The sequence below is a fragment of the Vigna unguiculata genome, chromosome 9 (assembly GCF_004118075.2).
Source record: "Vigna unguiculata cultivar IT97K-499-35 chromosome 9, ASM411807v1, whole genome shotgun sequence".
NCBI classification, from domain to species: Eukaryota; Viridiplantae; Streptophyta; class Magnoliopsida; order Fabales; family Fabaceae; genus Vigna; species Vigna unguiculata.
This window is the reverse complement of record NC_040287.1, coordinates 28713226-28732820: the sequence shown is the minus strand read 5'-3', so window position 1 is coordinate 28732820 and position 19595 is coordinate 28713226. Positions and strand designations below refer to the sequence as shown.

Here is a 19595-nt window from a genome sequence, read left to right as displayed (position 1 = left end):
ATTTATTATTAGGACACTGAAGGTCCTCGTTTAGAGAGAGAAAGGGAGAGAGAGGAAGATAACAGAACATGCCCATGTGATGATATGTCATAATAAATTGCCGTCCTTTATGAAAGGTTGGAAGCCATCTACCATATGGGATTCCTTGACATATTGCGCCATATCCTTATCAATTTTATTGGTATACAGTATATGATTTTGGCGTATTGATATTGTGGAGAAGGACGTAGATGAAAAGCACGAGCGTAGACAAAAGAAAATTATTAATTTCATGCCATGGACAACACTCAGAATGCTAAATAGCAACAGCGGAAAATAAAGACCTTGGAAGCTGTGAAACAGACAAGGTGAATTCAATACACTCTGCACACAATGATGACCTTGCAGTAAGGTGCTCGGATATGAAATTCGTTAATTACGTGCATAACCACCTACAAAAAAGTATATCGGTTTATCTGCAATTTAAATCTAACACGCACAACGATGACACATGCAGACATTTTTCATTGAACAAATCCATGGAAGTCAATTTCGGGCAAAGCTTCCTCTACAACTTTTGTTGGAAGCTGCATCATACACTATAGTTATTACAACAGTCATGCTATATAGAAAATAGCTAAACTTTGACAAATTTCGGTTCAATGCGGGAGTGGAATGTAACTGTGAATATATGCGAAGTTTGTATCATGCCTATACAAGTTACTATACGGCTATTACATGAAATTTATTATTTTGTTTTGGGAGTGAGGTTGGGTGTAATGACAAAAATGTGGCTCTAAGTACTTGTGATATTTCTCTACTTAATCGCACTCGCTGTTAATCAACAGGGTGCTCTTCTTCCTTAAAGTACTTCCTGGTTATAAGAGCCTTGGTAATTTAGGTGGAGTTACACCCCATCGCTTGCTAATTCAAATTTGTGTACTTACTGAAAGTCTTTCGAAATACTGGTATTGCTTTCTATCATCTCTCCGGATCATTTCATCTTTTCATGCTCTGGTTGTTGAGGTTGTAATCATGAATGAACATGAGCTATTTCTCGGTCGTTAATCTGCAATGATAAGCCCAAGCAAAAACCCGATAAATAAAGGACATGGCAAAGACCTGCAGGCACAGCATAGTATTACTTTAAAATAGCAAACCATCCATAGCTTTAAGTACCCCGAATACCCTATCTTGCATTTCAGTTATATATAATTAACTCTACACATCAGTACTTTCACGTTAGAATTTAAGATTAGTCTGGGATGCTAGCATACCAGATACTTGTATGAAACCATCATAGGACACGAAATTGTATGATGCCTAGGAACGTAAGTTAATTATCATATCGAACACAAGGTTTCTTAGATACCAAGGAGAAAGTACACCAACAAACCAAAAGCCCCCTAATGTGCTATGAATCTATGATACAGACACTACAATGGATGGAACAGTAATCCTAAACCTTGAATAAATTAGAATTAGCATTTATTATATCAATATTAGCAATATTCAACATTTACTAAATTAATATCATTTCATTTCCCTCCAGCATGGCATAGAGAACCTGTATTCCATGATAACAATAGTGTCAAAGAATTTCATGACACCAAAATTTAATAGAAAAAGGGAAGATATAGAGGATTGGGTAAAAAGTGCTTTCTATAACTAGTTACATATTTTCCGTAGTTCTTTTTTAAAAAATACCAGAATAGTACACACAAGAAAATGATGATCACATTAGCAAAAGACTAGGCCCTGTTGGAAGACGGACTAAATACTATAGTACTTGGGTGATGCCATCATGTCACATTTCTCAGCTCTTAAAGGTTACAGCGTGCATGCTTATTGTCAAAACCTGTATAGCAATTTGTGGGAAAAAACTTTTATGCCATAAAATTGGTAAATGATCTATTTCACCACCTCGTAAACATTCTTTCATGACATGATAAATAGAACACACTACGTATAGCACTTTTTCAAGAAAAAATAAAGCAAGATTCACCATGTAGCTGTTTATGCAGTTCCTGTTATCAATCGTTCCCGTTCATCTAGCTTCTTGACCTTTACAATGCCAAAGAGCACTTGAAAACCAAAGATTGCACAGAAGATATATGCTACAATGGCAGGCACCTGAAAAAGACAACCCGTGACTGAGTAGTGATATCACACCAGATAAAAAAGAGATGTAAGATGGGGAAAAGCTTACACGAATTGAATTCAGATACAAAACAGTTGCAAGATTGATTAGGCTCCCAGCAGCCACTGCCTGTTAATTGACAAAAGGGTAACATGAATATAAGAATGTCTTTCATAGTTCCTTTTTTAATATTTAAAAATTATTCGTAAAACAGTTTTTAAAAATTGATTTTTTGATAGTAGGAATACGAAGGAAGATATGAAAGCAAAATGAAGAACATGAACAATAGAAAACTGAAATTTGAAAATCAAAGCAACTTTGAGATGTTCTTGATTTTTAGTTTCAAATTTCTAAAACTAAAAACGAAATAAAAAATTTGAAAACATCTTTCAAAACCCACTCGTAAAAATAGGTTATTTAAGAAAAAGAACAGAAAACAGTTTTCAAAACCAAGAAACATACAGAACCCATATCATCCCAACAGGTTTTCCAAATGGTCTCCTCCAGTAATATTATCCATCAAACATTTAAAAGCCATGGGAGAAATAGAAATATTAAGATGTTGATTACCAGTATGTTATAAGGTAGACACCATACAGTTACACCTTTGCAATATTTACTGGAAGCATGGGCAGTTGGGCACTCAGAAACTTTTGGAACTGTTAGATGATATAGTATTTTGTTTAGTAGTTGGGCTTAGCCCATTATGTATTTCTGGACTTGGCCCATTATCGTTATAAATAAACTATCCTTTGTGTAGTGTTTACACAAGGGAGATTAATCCCAAAACCTCTTTTTCATCTTATTTTACAGGAAGAAAAGTATAAAAACACTGATAAATGAGTTACATACATTTACAAGCGCATATACAACTCCATTTAATATAGTACTGTATTGCAACCACATGAAAATAGCTGTTCTCATTTCCAGAAAACTTAGATTTTGCAAGAGCTACCATACAACAAGGGAGCCTAGAGCTGCTTATAGTAGATATTGAGGTCCTATCCTATCCACAAAGAATGACAATGTTTTACAGCAGTAAAACAAACTTTAACCAAAGGATGAAACTGTTAAGATATCTTTAATATCTTATTTTCTGTTTCTATTGTTATTATTCTTCATATATATTTTGGGCTTAGTTCATATGTTTTTTATTATAAATACAGCCCCTATGTGTATTTTCTATACAAGAGAGATTAGTCTCAAACCCTATTTTCTTTATAATTCAAATAAGTCACGTGTTAGCTCAACTCACATTTCCTATAGTCTTCTGGACTGCAGCGACTCGTTGGAATGCCCTCTCAGATTCCAAAGTTCTAACTCGGAGTTTTAGATCACCTTGCTCCTGTGTAAGTGATTTAGAATAGAAAAAGTTCAAAACAAACAACAGGTATGAATCATGTCAACTTCAATTATATTTACGAAAATCAGGGAAAATACCAGTCTTTGGATAATTTCAGCAAGCTTGTCAATTCTATCAGCCTGTCTGAACAAATTGTAAAATGCTTGAGATTGTCTATCCCATCTCTTCCTGAAGTCCTGTACGTCATAAGACAGATATGAGAGAAAGTAATCATCATATTTACTAACTTACAGTAGAACATGTTTGTGACTACCTTCAGGACAACCTCAACCCCAGCTTCACGGAACCTCAGCAACTCCAGGGCGTAACTACATGGTCAGGACGGCTAGTTGTCAGATACATAAAACATAAATTTGACAAACAATTGAAAATAATTCAAAAGTTAATAGTTTTGAAGACAATATTTACGGTTTGGCAATCTCAGTAATGTCAAAGCGTGGGTCGAGTCCCTTTCCAATGCCATCCAACACTGCAGAGACAAAAGTTGACTTATTGCCTTACAACCACGCACATAGGATATTCAAATTTATGCATTAATTACATTTACCTGAGAAGGCTCTAACAACAAATGTGAATGTAGCAGGAAACCGGAATGGCTGGTCTGCCGCAATAGATAATAAATCTTCACCTGTTTAAAGCAAGACAGCTGGTATCATAATCCCTCCCTTTTTCAAAATAAACAAGCAATAAGGCCACGGGTTGCATAATGTTATTAAATTAATGGACAACAATATTCAATAATTTTAAGTACTGGATGTTTGGATGCATAATTCTTTTATTTGAGGCAAGTGAAAGCCAAATTTCAAAAACAAAAACCATTATAACAAATAAGGAAAAACCAACCAAACTTAAAACAAATAAATGATAAAAATGCATATATAAAACCAAAGTATAAGCAATTCAGCATGGACTTTTCAATTTTCACCTACTTGTATGCTACTGCATAATAATCTTCAAGTGTTATTGATCCAACAGTCATAAAGTTTTAATTGTAATTAAAATTATTTTAGCTGGGTAGGAGATAGCCCACATATTATATATTCTGACCAAATTAATATTTTATCTTCACATATGGGGGATAAATCAACAGCAATACTTGTAAGGGCATTTATATAGCCTAAACTTATTAGAGTTAAATATGTTTTTGGTCCCGTAACTTTAAGTGAATTTTGGAATTAGTCCATTTCAAAACTTTGGATCAATTTAGTCATTCATCTTTCGAAATATGTGAATTTAGCCATTTTAATCTAATTTTGTTAGGTTTATTTGATGTTTCATACGTATTTCAGGGGTTGCATTTTAGTTGTTTATACTGTTTGACACATTTATATTTTAATGTTAAGTCAAATACTATTATGAAACGCACTTGAAATGTCAAATAAATTTAATAAAATTTGATTAAAATGAGTAAATTCACGTATTTCGAAAGATGAAGGACTAAATTGGTCCAAAGTTTCAAAATGGACTAATTCCAAAATTCACTTAAAGTTAAGGGATCAAAAACATATTTAACCCAACTTATTATATGTATTAAGTTACATCAGGTGCATTACCAATAGCAGCCAGACGTTGTTTCCTCTTCTTAATTTTTTCCTCCTTGCTTAATGGTTTTTTGAATCCAAGTTCAGTTGTTGCTGCTTCTCTCTCAAGCCTCTGTGCAGCGAGGCGCTCTTCAAAACTGTAGAAGAGAATTCATTCAAGGTTAAATAAACATAACTAATCAGTACCCTAAGCTGTTTTTGAGCTAAAAAAATGCTAGGAATGAAGAAGTTGGTTGACTTTTATGGCAGAGAGAATGATAAATGAAAGAGCTTTTTTAAAACTTTTTCCCCTTTCCAAAGGACTTTCCCTTTCTACATTAGAGCTAATGCTCAGTCTCTCAAACAACACAAAACAGAATAGTCACATCCCATACATCCTCTTATTTATTTGTCTAACTAAACCCCCTTTAGTTGCTCAAACTGTCCCCAGCTAATTACTCTGACTGTTCCTTACAAACTTCTCCTTCCTCTCCGCCCAAATAAGATTATCAGTGAGCAACAAAAAGATAACCTGATAAATCTAAAACTGATCATAAATATGCCGTAAAAAAGTTCAGGTAGAAGTTGTTTTATTTCTAAAATCATAATAAATCAGTATACAAGGTGTTTCTGCACAAACCCCATTCAAGATGCAATGAATTTCAGCCTCTGACATTACTGTCATAAATGAAACAAACCAAAGAACTATCTAAAGAAAATATATTGAATCTTCAAAAACCTGTCTTTTTCAAGATGAAAAGTTTTGACTTAGATCTCCAATTTAAAACACTTTTAGGTGGTTTCTGAATTGTAATGTGTATTACAATCAACAATTCACAAGTTACAGTACAACCCTTGTACTTCTCTATATAATAATATTAAATTGAGGTAATATCATTGTTTAAGTACTGGAGGTGTTTCATCTATGACAAATTCCCCCTAAATTGGCCTATAAATACCTGTTAAGGAAAAATTGTGCTGTTCTTCTAACAGCAGTCATATCTCCAGTAGGGACAAGAACTCCCATTTGAATCATTGCTTGTAGAACCTAATATACCAGAACACAAGCTTCATTTGGTAAGTATCTGAGTATATAATGTGATATGATCTGGTATTCGAATAGGCACCAATCATGAAAAGAATTTACCTTGTCTGGATCTTTCTCATAAACCCCATAAAATGCTTCAAGCAAACCTTCTCGAATGTTTGGACTGATACTGTAAGGCACAATACCAGACATATTTGTAAAGGAAAACCATCTCATCTCACAACTTTAAGTATGTGCTGCTGGTGACTTCATAAATAAAATAGCCACAAAAGACAAAGAACTTACCTCCCCATCATTCCAAAATCATAGAAGATCAATCTTCCACCATTGACATCATCAACTGCAATATTTCCAGGATGCTGCAAGGACAATGTAAACATCTATTGGTTAAACACAAAAATCACCTGAGAGGAATACAACGGATTCATCTCATAGATATGAATATTAATTGTAAAACAGGTAGCACCAATCTCATTTCTCAACAAATAGATGCTATTGTTGCAGTATAAGAACAAGTCCAAAGACAGTTAACCATTTGGCTTTACAATACAATTTACCAGACAGTCAATCCATATATAACATAATATATAGAAATTTATGATATCAATTCTAAAAATAAAAACTCACAGGGTCAGCATGGAAGAAACCGTGTGATAAAATTTGTTCCAAGTATGACTCAACGGCATATCTTCCTATCCTGTAGAACATAACAAATAACAATTTGAATCAAGTTAGGTGCCATCCTCAACAGAGATGCACAAAAGTAAAATATAACAATAGGTTCATAGTGATTTTGCCAGCATATATAAATAAAGATTCTACTAAACTTTTGCGGTCAACACCCAATTGATCTAAAGCTTGTATTTTGTTTATTTTAATTCCTGGAACATATTCCATTGTCAGAATCTGCATTGGCAACATAGATTACAGATGAATAAGTTAGCAGACCTAAAATGGGAAATGTGTATTACAACATCACAAGAGTAATGAAGGTTAAACCTGTGGTGTTGTATAATCCCAGTATATTGTAGGAACTTTCACATAATCCATGTTCTTAAAGTTACTACCAAACAATTCTGCATTAGCAGCCTCCTTCGTGTAATCAATCTCCTGAAAATTATTAATTCATGTTGCAGTAGAAGGGTCAGAGAATGCAATTTGCTGAGAACCATGCATACATCATACCAAAACAAGAACAGATAGGCAACTCAAGTGACCGGAATGACCACTCTTATGTATGATCTAAGTTCAGGTTTGTATTATTTAAATGGGTTTTTTAGTTCTTACACCAATTTTTTTTTCATACGTACTATGATAATGCAAAACTATGATCTAACTTCTGGTAAACATGCAAGCATTCAATTCTCTAAAACTTCTTTATGTCTTCCCAATCTTGGCATCAATGACATCAACTAGAATGTAGCACAGTAACGCTATTACTGTTTGAAATTTTGAAAACATCTAATGAAATATGAAATCTGGGACAACCAAAAAGTATGCCTCTTTTTTGAAGGATTACAGCTGCAGGTCATAACAAAGTATCATTGCAAGCTACCTAATCCCTTCTCTCCAAGCAAATGAAATATAGTTATATCTTTTGTCTCTGACAACTTACACCCTGCAGAACTCTAGGATCTTTGTTATGAAAACCTCCCATGAACTAGAGGAACTTCTTCAGTTTTCTCACATGCAATTCCATAGGACATAACACTTACAAGCCTTGGACAAATCTTAAGCTCTAAAAAAGAAGCGTTTCTCTACAACCTTATTATTGGACCTCACTTTCTAACAGTATTAGACCAAGATAATGGAGAGCTAGACAAATTACTTATTTCAGTTCAGTAAACTCAAATAACATAAGAAGGAAGCAATTCCAGAAATCATCACCTGATATAAGACAGAGGCACACTCATCATAAATAGCAACCCAATCCCTCTTTGCACCATCTGATTTTGGATCAAGCTTTTGAAGATATTCAGCAATAACCTGGGGTTCAAGAAAAGATATTGGTAACGGTGTTCTATATGCAGTGGTAAAAAAAACGAGGATGGAAGTGCTGCTACCAGTAACTTCCATAAAGTATAGGGAAAATTGCGCTTACACTCGCTTATGTTTACTTCTTATAACTTTCAACTAGACTTCTAAATGACACTCACTTCCTTCATGTTTTCAATAGTGACACTCACCTCTCTTATGTTTTTATAAATAGTGACACTCACCTCTCTCTATGTTTTTAAAAAAGTGACACTAACCTCCCTTATCTTATTTATAATTATTTTGTTTATAAATTCTTTGATTTTGATATTCTAGATCTTTAATTTTTAGTTTCATAATTTTTCATCGTATGATATTTTTAAAAATATAAGGGAGATGGGTGTCAGTTAGTAAATACAAAAGGGAGGTGAATGAGTGTCTCTTTAAAAACTAGAGGACAAGTGAATGTTATGTTATTAAAACATAAAAGAGATGAATGTTTATTTTAAAACTAGAGGAGATGCAAGTGTCACTAAGCATAACCACAGAATAAGTAAGTGAAATTTTCCCTAAAGAATAAAAATATATGGGTTCATATATATGCAAACAAGAAAGTCACTACGCAAGGAAAAGGGGAAAAATTTTAAGAGGACTTGGTAGTTTTGAAGTGTTAAAAAAAATTATTAAGAGGATAAATTTGAGATAAAATAACAGAATTATCAAAAAGTAAAATCAGATTTTCGAAAAACACCATAAGCATAACAGGAAAGCCTTATGTTATTACACTGACCCTCAGGTTTTTAAGATCAATATCAAAAAGATCCTTCAGACCAGGCCTTTGCACTTTAATAACAACCTCCTGTCCCTTTAATCTTGCACGATGAACCTGACCTGTATTAGTAAAAATAGAAGAGTTGCCTATTCCCATCTTCTCATCAAATATGATACATTAAATACAAGGATGGGCAAAGTAAAAAATTGATTACCAAGACTAGCAGCAGCTATTGGTTCATAGTCAAACTGATCAAATATATCACCTATAGGAGATCCAAGCTCTTCTTCAACAATAGCTACAGAGGTCTCTGAAGGGAATGGAGGAACTTGATCCTGAACCCAAAATACAAAGTGACTAAGGCACCAAAATACAACCCTCTCTAATTTGTTTCCATTTAATTTTATGCCTTTTTTACACGTAGATTTATGTCAAGATCATCTTGTCATCAGATTCAGAACTAAAGGGAAACATTTTCAACAGTTCTTTTACCACTTGCTGCCAAAGTACATCAGCAAGATGCAAATCTTGGACCACAAGAATACAAGAATTACAAACAAACCATTCAATCTTATTATAACAAGAAAATTTGTTTCTCGTATAATAAATTACATCAAAATGTGTCTAGATCATTTGTCATTCCGTTTATGAACATAGGTTGAGTAGGCACAACTTAAGATAAGAAATGAAAATGTACTTTTGCATAATAAAGTGTAGATGTAACTTCAATCTAGAATTACTCTTGACTAGGTTGAAAGTTCATTTCAAGATTTACAAAATTAAAACATTGAACTTCCTTAAGTTCAGTAGCTAGCACTAATTACACTTACATCCTTCTTGATTAAAAAATTGCACTGACTTACCTTCCTATAAATCAAAGTCTTGCTTGTTCACGCACATGTTTTATTAAAAAAAATTAAACATGTTTCCCCCATTATATGCGCAAATCATAATATAGCATCTTTCTTGATTGAAAAATTACACCAACCTCCTCCTTTATTTTATATTAAAGTCTTGCTTACCCATTTTTTAAAGTACATATATTTCCCCCTTTTTATATATAAATTATATCGCAGTATCTTTAAAAATAACAAAAGCAAGGGATGTGCAATGGAGGGAGGTATAATTTTTCAATCAGAAAAGGTGTAAGTGTATTTTTTAACCTTATGGGAGGTCACATAATCACCCCCAACTTTACTGATAATCTTATACTCTGTGAGACACAAAAAGAGACCATAGTAGAATAAGGAACAGTCAACAGAATGCTCAAATACAATTAGAAAGCCATGTCCCTTGCATACAGAAACAAGTGTTAAGAAACTCTATATGTGACACTTTTAGTCTTTCATATTGTTTTTAAACAATAAATACGACCAGTAACAAAAACTAATTCAAAGATCTCAATGCAGGGAAATAATCTCATAAATCATGCTCAACACTCTAATTTACCTGAAGTTCGGACAACTGGTCAACGTATTCTTGAGGAAGAATGTCCACCCTCGTGGAGAACTGCTGGCCAATTTTGATGAATGTAGGACCTAATCTCAGGATGCTTTCCTTCAGCCATTTGGCAAGGGCCTTCCGCCTTAAGGTTTGCTTCTCCTCAGTCATTCCTCCTGCAAATAATACCTTCAGAATGAAAACAGAAACTGATATCCAACAAATTCAACACAGAAACACTACATAGATTAATAGATCTTTCGGTTGTAGTTAGGAGTAGGCTATTAAACACATGTTGATCATAAATACAATAAATTAACATTGTAAAGACCAATAACAAAAGTTGTTTTCTCAAAGGTTGCCTTAATTGCAGTAACCTCTAGCTCATTTAGCTCTTACGAAGCTTGAGCAATCCTCACCTTATAACCCAATTTTATGGGTTCCATTATGCCTTAAACCCAAATTCTAAGATGGTATAAAAGCCTATATTAAATTTGTAACTAAGTTACATGTATGTACACACACACTACTAGATATTAAATCCTGAACATACGCCTGTTCTTATTGAACCACCATGCTTCAATGTTCAATCCTAGATGTGAAGAGGTGTGTTGAGATCTCACATTTATAAGAGATATGACCATTAATGTATTCCTTATAAGGTTTAGGCAATTCTCACCTTACGACTTCATTTTGGGAGTTATGTCAGGCCTTAAATCTAAATTTTAAGTTGTATTAGAGTTTATCCTTGATCCATTATTAGCCCACCTATATTACCATGACTCAGGCTCATAGCCCAATGCATAAGGGTGTGTTGAAACTTTTCCTTGCCAATCACCCCTAGTTCAACTTAAGTGCAGCCTCTTTGAACCCCTTTCATTGTGTTGGATGTGAGAGGGGATGATGAGTCCCACAAAAACTAAGATATAGGGCCAAAGTAGTCTTTGCAAAGCTTGGGCAACACTCACAATATAAGTCACTTTTGTAGGATTTATGCCTTAAACTCGAATGATAATAATATCAAAGCCTATCATAAATCAATTATTGGTCATCATATTTGCCTACGCTCTATATGTCAAGTCATATGCTTGAGGGCATGTTATTAGATGACCCACATTTTTCCTCGATCTAGATGTCCAATCTTGGGTGTAAGGGATTGTGTTGCGATCTCACATTGACCAGAGATGTGGCTAATGTATTTCTTTTCTCACTAGGCTTAGGTATTTCTCACCTCATAAACTAGTTTAGTAGAGTTGAATTAGGCCCTGAATCCAAATTCAAAGATATATCAAAGTATATCTTAGATTCGTTGTTCGGCCAACCACATTAATACACTTGAAGCCATGGGCGTGAAGGGATGTTTCGGAAAGTCTCTAAAGAAGTTCTTAAAAAGCTTGCCAATCCTCGCCTCATTAGTGTATATATGGTTGAATTCTACCCTAGGTCCAAATTCTTAAAGGTAATATAAGAGTCTATCCAAAATTTGTTATTGGGTCCCCTATATTTTTACACTCTAGAATAGATGTTTGTTCTGAAGTGTAAGGGGACTTTTATTGGGTCGTCTGCATTTGTCAGCAATCTAAATGTCTGATCCAAAACGTGACAGGGTGCATTAAGATCTCATCAACACGTAATATGAGCAATATCTTAATACGTTGTCCTTCTAAAAATGATAATGACACTTGGTATTAATCATCAACACTGCTAACACAACTAACCTACCATGACATGCACTCCAATTTCTACACTTCAATAACATAATTTTGCACATATTCTAAAGTAGTTACAAAGGCATATAGACCATACCAACATTAAATAAAAAAACAAAGGTGTTAGTGGTGAAAAATAATACAACAAATCACACAGACCTCACATATTCTATACTCAAGTCATTAAATTAGTTTTCATATGACTATAAATGTTCCAACTATAACATAACATGTTAACATCCCAATAAACTTGGTTTATGATTGCAATCACTACTTGATTAACATAATATTAGAAATTCAGCCAGTAAGGAGTCATGGTTGATTGTATCTGTCTAATAAGTAAACTAAATTCCAGGAACCCAACAGATTTTTGAGCACTTCATACACAGTATTGTATGAGGAAATTTGTTTACAGAAGGACCAAAGCTCCTACAAGCTTAGTCGAATGAAGTTAAACAAAAAATACAACACCACCATAACCAAAATATGGTGATGATAAAAACAAATTCCAGTGGATCGAAATAATTTCTGAACTCTTGAGTGGACAAACCTTTGTAAGAGAACTTCTGGCTGTTCAGCCAAGCCTTAAAAACGAACGTGGCAACAAATCCCCAAATTTCCAAAGTTCTTTGTATTGTAGAGTAAGTCTTGAACCTGCTCCAACGACCCCCAGGCGCAACTGCCACCTGCGAAAAAACAAACGCCCATACTTCATTTCATTGCAACACAAAGAACCTACTCATAAGCAATCAAAATGATCATAACGACAAACCTCGACTTGTTCGCTCCCGGTCTGTTTAAACCACGCGTCTTCTTTCCCAATTTCCTCCAACCTTTTCTTCCTCCCATCCTCGTTCCGCTTGGACGCTTCAACCTCCACCACCACCTCCGTAGCAACTCCGTTTCCGTTTTCGTAACCGTACGTCACCAAGCTCCCATTACTGGCGCCGTTAGCGAATCGCTCGACAGCGCCATTGCCGTCGGCAACATCTCGGTCCTTTCCATTAGCGGCAGGAGCGCCGTTTCCGCTCCATTTGACGTCATCCACTCGCTCAGCCACCGCTGAATCATCTCTGGAGGCGCGGATTCGCGCGGCGCGGAGAGTGACGTTGGAGGCGGCGTGGCGGGAAAAGGAATAAGCTGAGGAGGGGAGTTTAGAGAGGGAAATACGGCGTTTGTGGGTGATTTGAGGAGAGAGAAAATGGAGTTCGGGCAAATGGAGAGGAGAAGACATAGCTATGAATGGAAGTTTGTAGAGAGAGAATTGGTAAGGATTATAGTCTGAGCGTGATTTTCATGGCGTGGGGAGTGAAGAACCAATGTGACAGTGGAAAACGGAAGTAGATGGAGACAAAGGAAGAGTGGAGTGGAACACAGACAAAGGAGGGAAAGGGGTGGAGAGGAAGGGAACACGTGGCATTATGAAAGAAAGATGAGCCATAATCTTATTTTATTTTTGCTTATTTATTAATTTATTAATGTCGTGGATATGAAAGTATGCATGGGTTTGGTACAAATGGAGGATGGAGAAAAATGAGAATATTGATTTTTGGGAAAAATGTATTTGGAAATGTTCTTTGGTCAAAATTTTCTTACCATTTGGTTTTTTATATTTTCAAAAATATTAATTTTTGTTTCTATATTTCAACTGCGTCAATCGTGATAAATAATGTTTTAACTTAGTATCAGAGATAATAACACGTGTGTTAACACATGTGTGATATGTGTTGCTTTGTTTTCTAATTTTTTTTTCAAAAGTCATTGTAAAATGTGCATTTTACTCATGTTTTTTTTGGGGGTTTTTCCAATGGTGAAATTGAAGGATAGAGAAAGTAAGAAATTGTGAAGATCCATCTGAATGAGAAAATTACTGAAATTACGATAAAGAAAGGAATTTTTTGGTGAGTAGTATTTGTATGTCAAAATAATTGTTTCCCATTCTTTGTATGGACTAATGCAAGTCTCTGATGAAATTGTAATAGAGTTGAATATAGGTTTTGTTTAAGACACTTATACAACAATTACAACAAAAAATTAGGAAGAGGGACACTCACTCAAAACCTGATGATGGGAGTTGTCAAAGCAACCTACTACCAAGGTTGGGAAGAAAAAATAGAGGAATTGAAGCAGGCCAATCTCACGGCATATGAGTGGTTAGTTGGTATTTCACGTCAATCATGGTGTAAACATGCATTTAATGTATATATTAGGTGTGATGTGGTAATGAATAACTTGTCACAATCATTTAATAGCACTGCATTGTTGGCTATGGATAAACCTATAATTACTATGATAAAGTAGATTAGGTGTTATTTGATTAGTACATTTGCTCATTTAAAAGAAAAGTTTGTTGCATATTCTGAAGTTGTGATGCCTAAGCCAAGCAAAAGGCTAAGGAAGTTGAAAAAGGTAGGAATTGGATTGTTGTTTGGATTGGAGATGGTATATTTGAAGTGACTCAACAATTTACAATGGAAAAATTTGTTGTTGACCTTACAAACCATAGGTGTTCATGTTATTTATGGGATTTAGTAAGAATACCTTGTAGACATGCCTGTAATTAATAATAGATTAGAACAATCTTAAGATGTATGCATCCCTTTTATAAAAGAAAGGCCTATGAAGCTTGTTATCGGCCATAAATTTCACCCATTATTGGATAACAATGATGGCCAAATACAAATGCAACCTCACTCCTTCCTCCAACATATAACTCCCCTAGGGAGGCCTAAGAAATCAAGAAGAAGAGAGGTTAATGAAAATGTAGGTCACTCCAAAGCAAGGAAAAAGTCACTTAAGATGAAGTGCAATAAATGTAACCAATATGGACACAACATTAGAGGTTGTAGAACTACAAAAACCGACAAAGTATAAAATCTCTACTGTGTACATTGTATTTGAAGGGGGGAAACCAAAAAAAAAAAGAATGTTGCAAATGAAGGTACTAATGCATTTGGGATGACAAGGAAAATCAGGTTCAGATCTACCACAACCACCACATCACATGCATCAACAAGTAAGGGAGGAAGAAGATCTAAGAAAGTAGTAGCGACCACAACAGTTTTAGGCTCTCAAGCCACTTTCAACAACCCCTTGGACAACCCATATGACCTATATTGGACCTGCATTGTTTTGTTGTAGAAAGAGATATTTCACCTTTACTTTGAATTGTAATTTTTAGAGTTATGTTATTTTGTTGTACTCAACTTTGTATCAATTTTTGTTTAGACTTTATGGGACAAATATGGCCAATTTGTTTGGGTCACTTGTTATCTTTATGATTGAATTATATATAATATGAAATCTTTTTTGTGATGTTGTTGTTAATATATGTGTTTGTGACGTTTCAATATGATGAATGAGAATTGCATCACAAGGACTAATACACACGTCAAAGTTATAGAGATATATGTGACTTATTCATCATAATAGAGAGATTAATTACAACTAAAATTAATAACACAAGAATGGATAACAACTCCAACTTACACGATAAGAAGGACAAATAACAACTTAAACTTACACCAAATAGAACTGACTTCAACAATAGAGGGACTAACAACAACTTCATATTTTTGAGAAAATATATAACACATGTATTATAATAGACCTAATGTAATTGATAACATTCATTACACACTACCTGTGATGTAACTACCTTTTACAATTCACAAAATATAACAGTAAACGTTCATGATACTACAAAAAATCACATCTTAATTTGACCCATTTTTCTCTTCCATCAACTTCTTCTTCAACTTTTAAGGCACTTTTAGAAGCATTCTTTCATTAACACAAACAATTTCTTCTTCTTTCCTTCTCTGTTAGTCCTCCCCTTTGAGGTTCCACCTCATTAACCTATTAGAAGAAGCTACAATGTATTTCACTTTACAATAAAAAAAAAAATTGTCAAAAAGAAGTACCCCAAATCTAATAAGTACAAATAACTTTGTTACTAATTGCCCAATTTCCACATCTTTAAAGAAATATTCAATTGTTCTTCTGGGTAATGGTTTTCAAAAGCAATGATATTTCTCTAAATCCAGAAAATTTTGATCTAAATTGTGACATCCTAATTGTAAAGATGAAGATGATGACATCGACCACTTGGATCCACAGCCCCATCATATTTCGAAAGGTACAACAACATAAAACCTTAATCTCCAAAATTCACTTTCACCTTTGTTCATGAAATACACCCTAAATCTCAATCTTTTCATTCAACAAACTAACCTCTTTTAAATAGAACCGTTGGTTATCATTATTTTCATTTACAATTTTTATCATCCTCTTTTTGTCAATTAGAATTGAATCAGAATGTTTATAGTGATTACTCACCTTCTTTGCCATTCAATTTCACCAAAATAAAAACTCTCAAAAAATACATGAGTAAAACGAAATAATGATGTTTTCTGGAAAAAAATATTTAATTAAAAAAATAAAACAACACGTGGTGTATAAGTGTCATCACCCGTGTTACAATCTCTAATAATGAATTGAAACATTACTTTTCATGGAAGATAAATTTTAATATCATTGAAAAATAAGGACCAAAGTCAACAATGTCTTTAAATATACAGAGAGCAAATAGTGACACAATTTTGACTCAAACCATTTCCAATTTTATGAAATAGAGAAAAAAAAAAATTTTTCTCTTGATTAATTTTTATGTGCTTTGAAAATAAAAATTATTAATTTATGAAATTTCACATTTTTATTATCATATATTTTAGTCAATATCTTATTATCAATCGATGGTAAGTTATTATTAATGAACTCTTGGATAAGTGTTATTTTCTTTCAAAATTTATGATTTGGTTAACCTCTTGGATAGGTGTTATTTTCTTTAATATAAGTTTAATTTGTTCCCATTGTTTGTTTTCTTTATCTTTTTCATCTTTTATAAATTCATGTATTTATGTCTTTCATTAAAATAAACATGGCTCTGTATTATACTATTTACTTCTATTGTCTTATTTGAATTATAATAATTTTTACTATTTTTCATATAAATACTTTAATGGTTGATATCTTTTTAAATGTATAAAATGGATTTTTTTAGATGTTTTTGCTTTTATTTAGTCATTAAATTATGACATGACGAAGTCTTAATACTTACCAAATAATCTCATGATGTAAATAAATGTATTAACTTTCTTTAGGAAATGCGATTTTGTCACTTTTAATAGAAAAATAGAAAAAAGAATTCAAATAAAAATATAAATGACAGAAAGAAAGAATATTTTTCATCTGTTTCAAATTAAAGAATGTGAAAGAGGGACAAGTAATTTTGCAAAGACACTTATCTCCTTAGGACATTTTCTATTTTTTTTATAAATAGTAAATATTTAATGTAAGAAACAATCATCATATTTTTCTTTGTTTTTATAAATATTCCAGAAAATAATAAAATATTTTTCAAATAAATTACAACTTATACGACATTGAAAATGCAATAAAATAAATTATAGAAGACTGATCCAAAATTTTGAAAACTTAAAACAAACTTAAGATGTATTTTATTTAAAATTTATTTTTCAAAATTTTTTATATAAAATTATTTATTAAATTGTCGAAATTAATTTTATTTAATATTTTTTTTAAATAAATAATAAGATTGATTTGTCTAATCTTTTTTATATATTTTGACATGTTATTACGAGGTTGAGAATCAAACTTATTCTCGTTAGTAACTACTAGTATACATACAGACGTCTGTGTATACGCATTTTTTTAAAATATGAATAATATTTTCTTATTAGTTGGTGATAATAGTGTAATGTTATTAAGTTAATATATAAAATAAATTTATATTTATTAAAAATAAAGTGAAATATTAAAAATAAAGTGAAATGAATAGAAAAATTAATTGTTGATGAATAAAAAAATAAAAAAAGAAAAATAATTTTATAGAAAATAAGTAATAATAACCATTAATTTTAAAAAATTTAATAAATAATTATATTGTAAAGGATATAATTGGTATTATGAAATGTGGACACAAAAGAAGATTCTCTTTATATATTGTTATAGATTTCTCTTTCTCTATTACGGTTTTCACCATAATATTTATATTTTTAATTCAAAGGACACCCCACTTGTATTTTCTAATTCACTTTTCTTATATATTTTTATAAATTTATTCATAACTCTTGTTTGTCATGCAATTAAAGTCTTAATTTTTCTCTTCTAGATGTTTGAATAGTTTATTCTAACTTTTTAGTTAACATATACATATCTATATATTTTTATATAAAATAAAAAATATAATATATAAAATACTACTAAAAAATAAATATATAAAAGGAATTAGTTAAAACAATAAAACATAGTTTGAGCTGTTAAGGAAATAAACTCTAGAATATATTTGTAATATTTTAAAATATCTTTTTTTTTTCTCAAGTCTCAACTTACTTGTAAATATGCAAAGTGTAAATCTACAATGTTTTTTTAGATTGATTAATCATTAATATAAACAGTTAAAAAACATATTATTTTTCTCGATTTGAACTCTAAATCCTAATTCCTAAACAAAACCAGGCAAAAAAAATAACATTTCTAATACTAATATAAATTTATTAAATAAAATAAAAAGAATATCAACACGAATAGAAAAAAAACATATAAACCATAAATGAAAAAAAAATTATATACACCTGCACTATGAATTTCAAAAAATGAAAATTGTTAAAATCCTCAAAAGAAGAACTATAGAATAAAAGATCAAAGAGGAGAAAGAAGTAAAATAAGTAGATGAGAAGTCACAAAGAGATAAAATAATAAAATTAAATCAGAATTGAAATCATAGAGATAAAAGAATAAAAATTAAAGGAAATTGAAATCATAAATATAATAAAAGAAAATAGAATCAAAGTTAAAGTCACATGGATATAAAAGAAGAAAATATAATCAAAACTGAAATCATATAATATAAATGAAATAAGAAAATATAATCAAAATTAATTATAAGAAAATAAAAATAATTAATCATTTTCATCTTCCTAAAAATATAATTTAAAAATATATATTTTAACTTATTAAATATAATTTATAATGCCAATAAAAATTAACAAACATTAATAATAATTAAATTAATTTTTTTTCTAAACATAATTTTATAATTAATTTAATCGAAATATATTATTCCTAAAATAGGTTTTATTTTTATTTTTTCTAAACATAATTTAATAATTATTTTAGTCGAAAAATTTTTGTACATTTTTTTAGATTTTTAATTAAAGGCATAAAATGAATATTTTACTTACTTTATCATTATCATTATGTTGCTCCTGATTTTAATTACAAATAAGGTATAAATTATATTCTAAATTATAATATACTTTTATAAATATATCATATAGAATACATAATATATTACGAATATTTTACATGGTGTATTATAAATATTTTATAGAATGTACAATACATTATAAATCATTTATAGAATAATTTATTTAATAAAATCAATAATTGAATATTTTTTACAAAATATATAAATGTGTTTTTTAAATAACAGGCTACATAATTTTTTTTAATGTTATTTTTACAAAATTACACACATATATATATATATATGTATTTAAATTTGATTTTTTTATTTTATAGGATAAGATTAAGATGTATGTAGGATATAATTGTATTTGTGGGGTA

General features: G+C 31.6%; 1 protein-coding gene across 2 annotated transcripts; it reads right to left on the bottom strand.

Moving 5' to 3' along the window:
* Positions 1–484: 484 nt before the first annotated feature.
* Positions 485–13340, bottom strand: LOC114164065 (protein ACTIVITY OF BC1 COMPLEX KINASE 8, chloroplastic). 2 transcript variants are annotated; one of them, XM_028048545.1, is made up of 21 exons: positions 12718–13340; positions 12496–12631; positions 10246–10412; positions 9011–9131; positions 8815–8915; positions 7938–8036; positions 7050–7160; positions 6877–6956; positions 6678–6747; positions 6336–6409; positions 6150–6219; positions 5962–6050; positions 5036–5160; positions 4030–4110; positions 3891–3951; positions 3736–3790; positions 3560–3658; positions 3375–3464; positions 2189–2248; positions 1985–2112; positions 485–1101 (listed from the first exon to the last, which is right to left on the bottom strand). In XM_028048545.1, exons 1-20 carry the CDS (start codon positions 13177–13179, stop codon positions 1996–1998), a joined length of 2268 nt encoding a protein of 755 aa, XP_027904346.1. In that variant the 5' UTR covers positions 13180–13340; the 3' UTR covers positions 485–1101; positions 1985–1995. The 2 variants fall into 2 exon arrangements, with proteins under 2 accessions (XP_027904346.1, XP_027904345.1); XM_028048544.1 differs by having other exon boundaries at positions 485–1048; positions 12718–13339.
* Between the last annotated feature and the right edge of the window lie 6255 nt (positions 13341–19595).

Bases quoted from the DNA above. Each gene is read 5' to 3' on its own strand.
- LOC114164065 (XM_028048545.1), bottom strand. From the start codon at position 13,179: ATGTCTTCTCCTCTCCATTTGCCCGAACTCCATTTTCTCTCTCCTCAA. The intron at 10,413-12,495 runs GTTTGTCCACTC...TATTATTTGCAG, and splicing joins CCAGAAGTTCTCTTACAAAG to GAGGAATGACTGAGGAGAAG. The intron at 6,748-6,876 runs TTTAGTAGAATC...TATGTTCTACAG, and splicing joins TTGGGTGTTGACCGCAAAAG to GATAGGAAGATATGCCGTTG.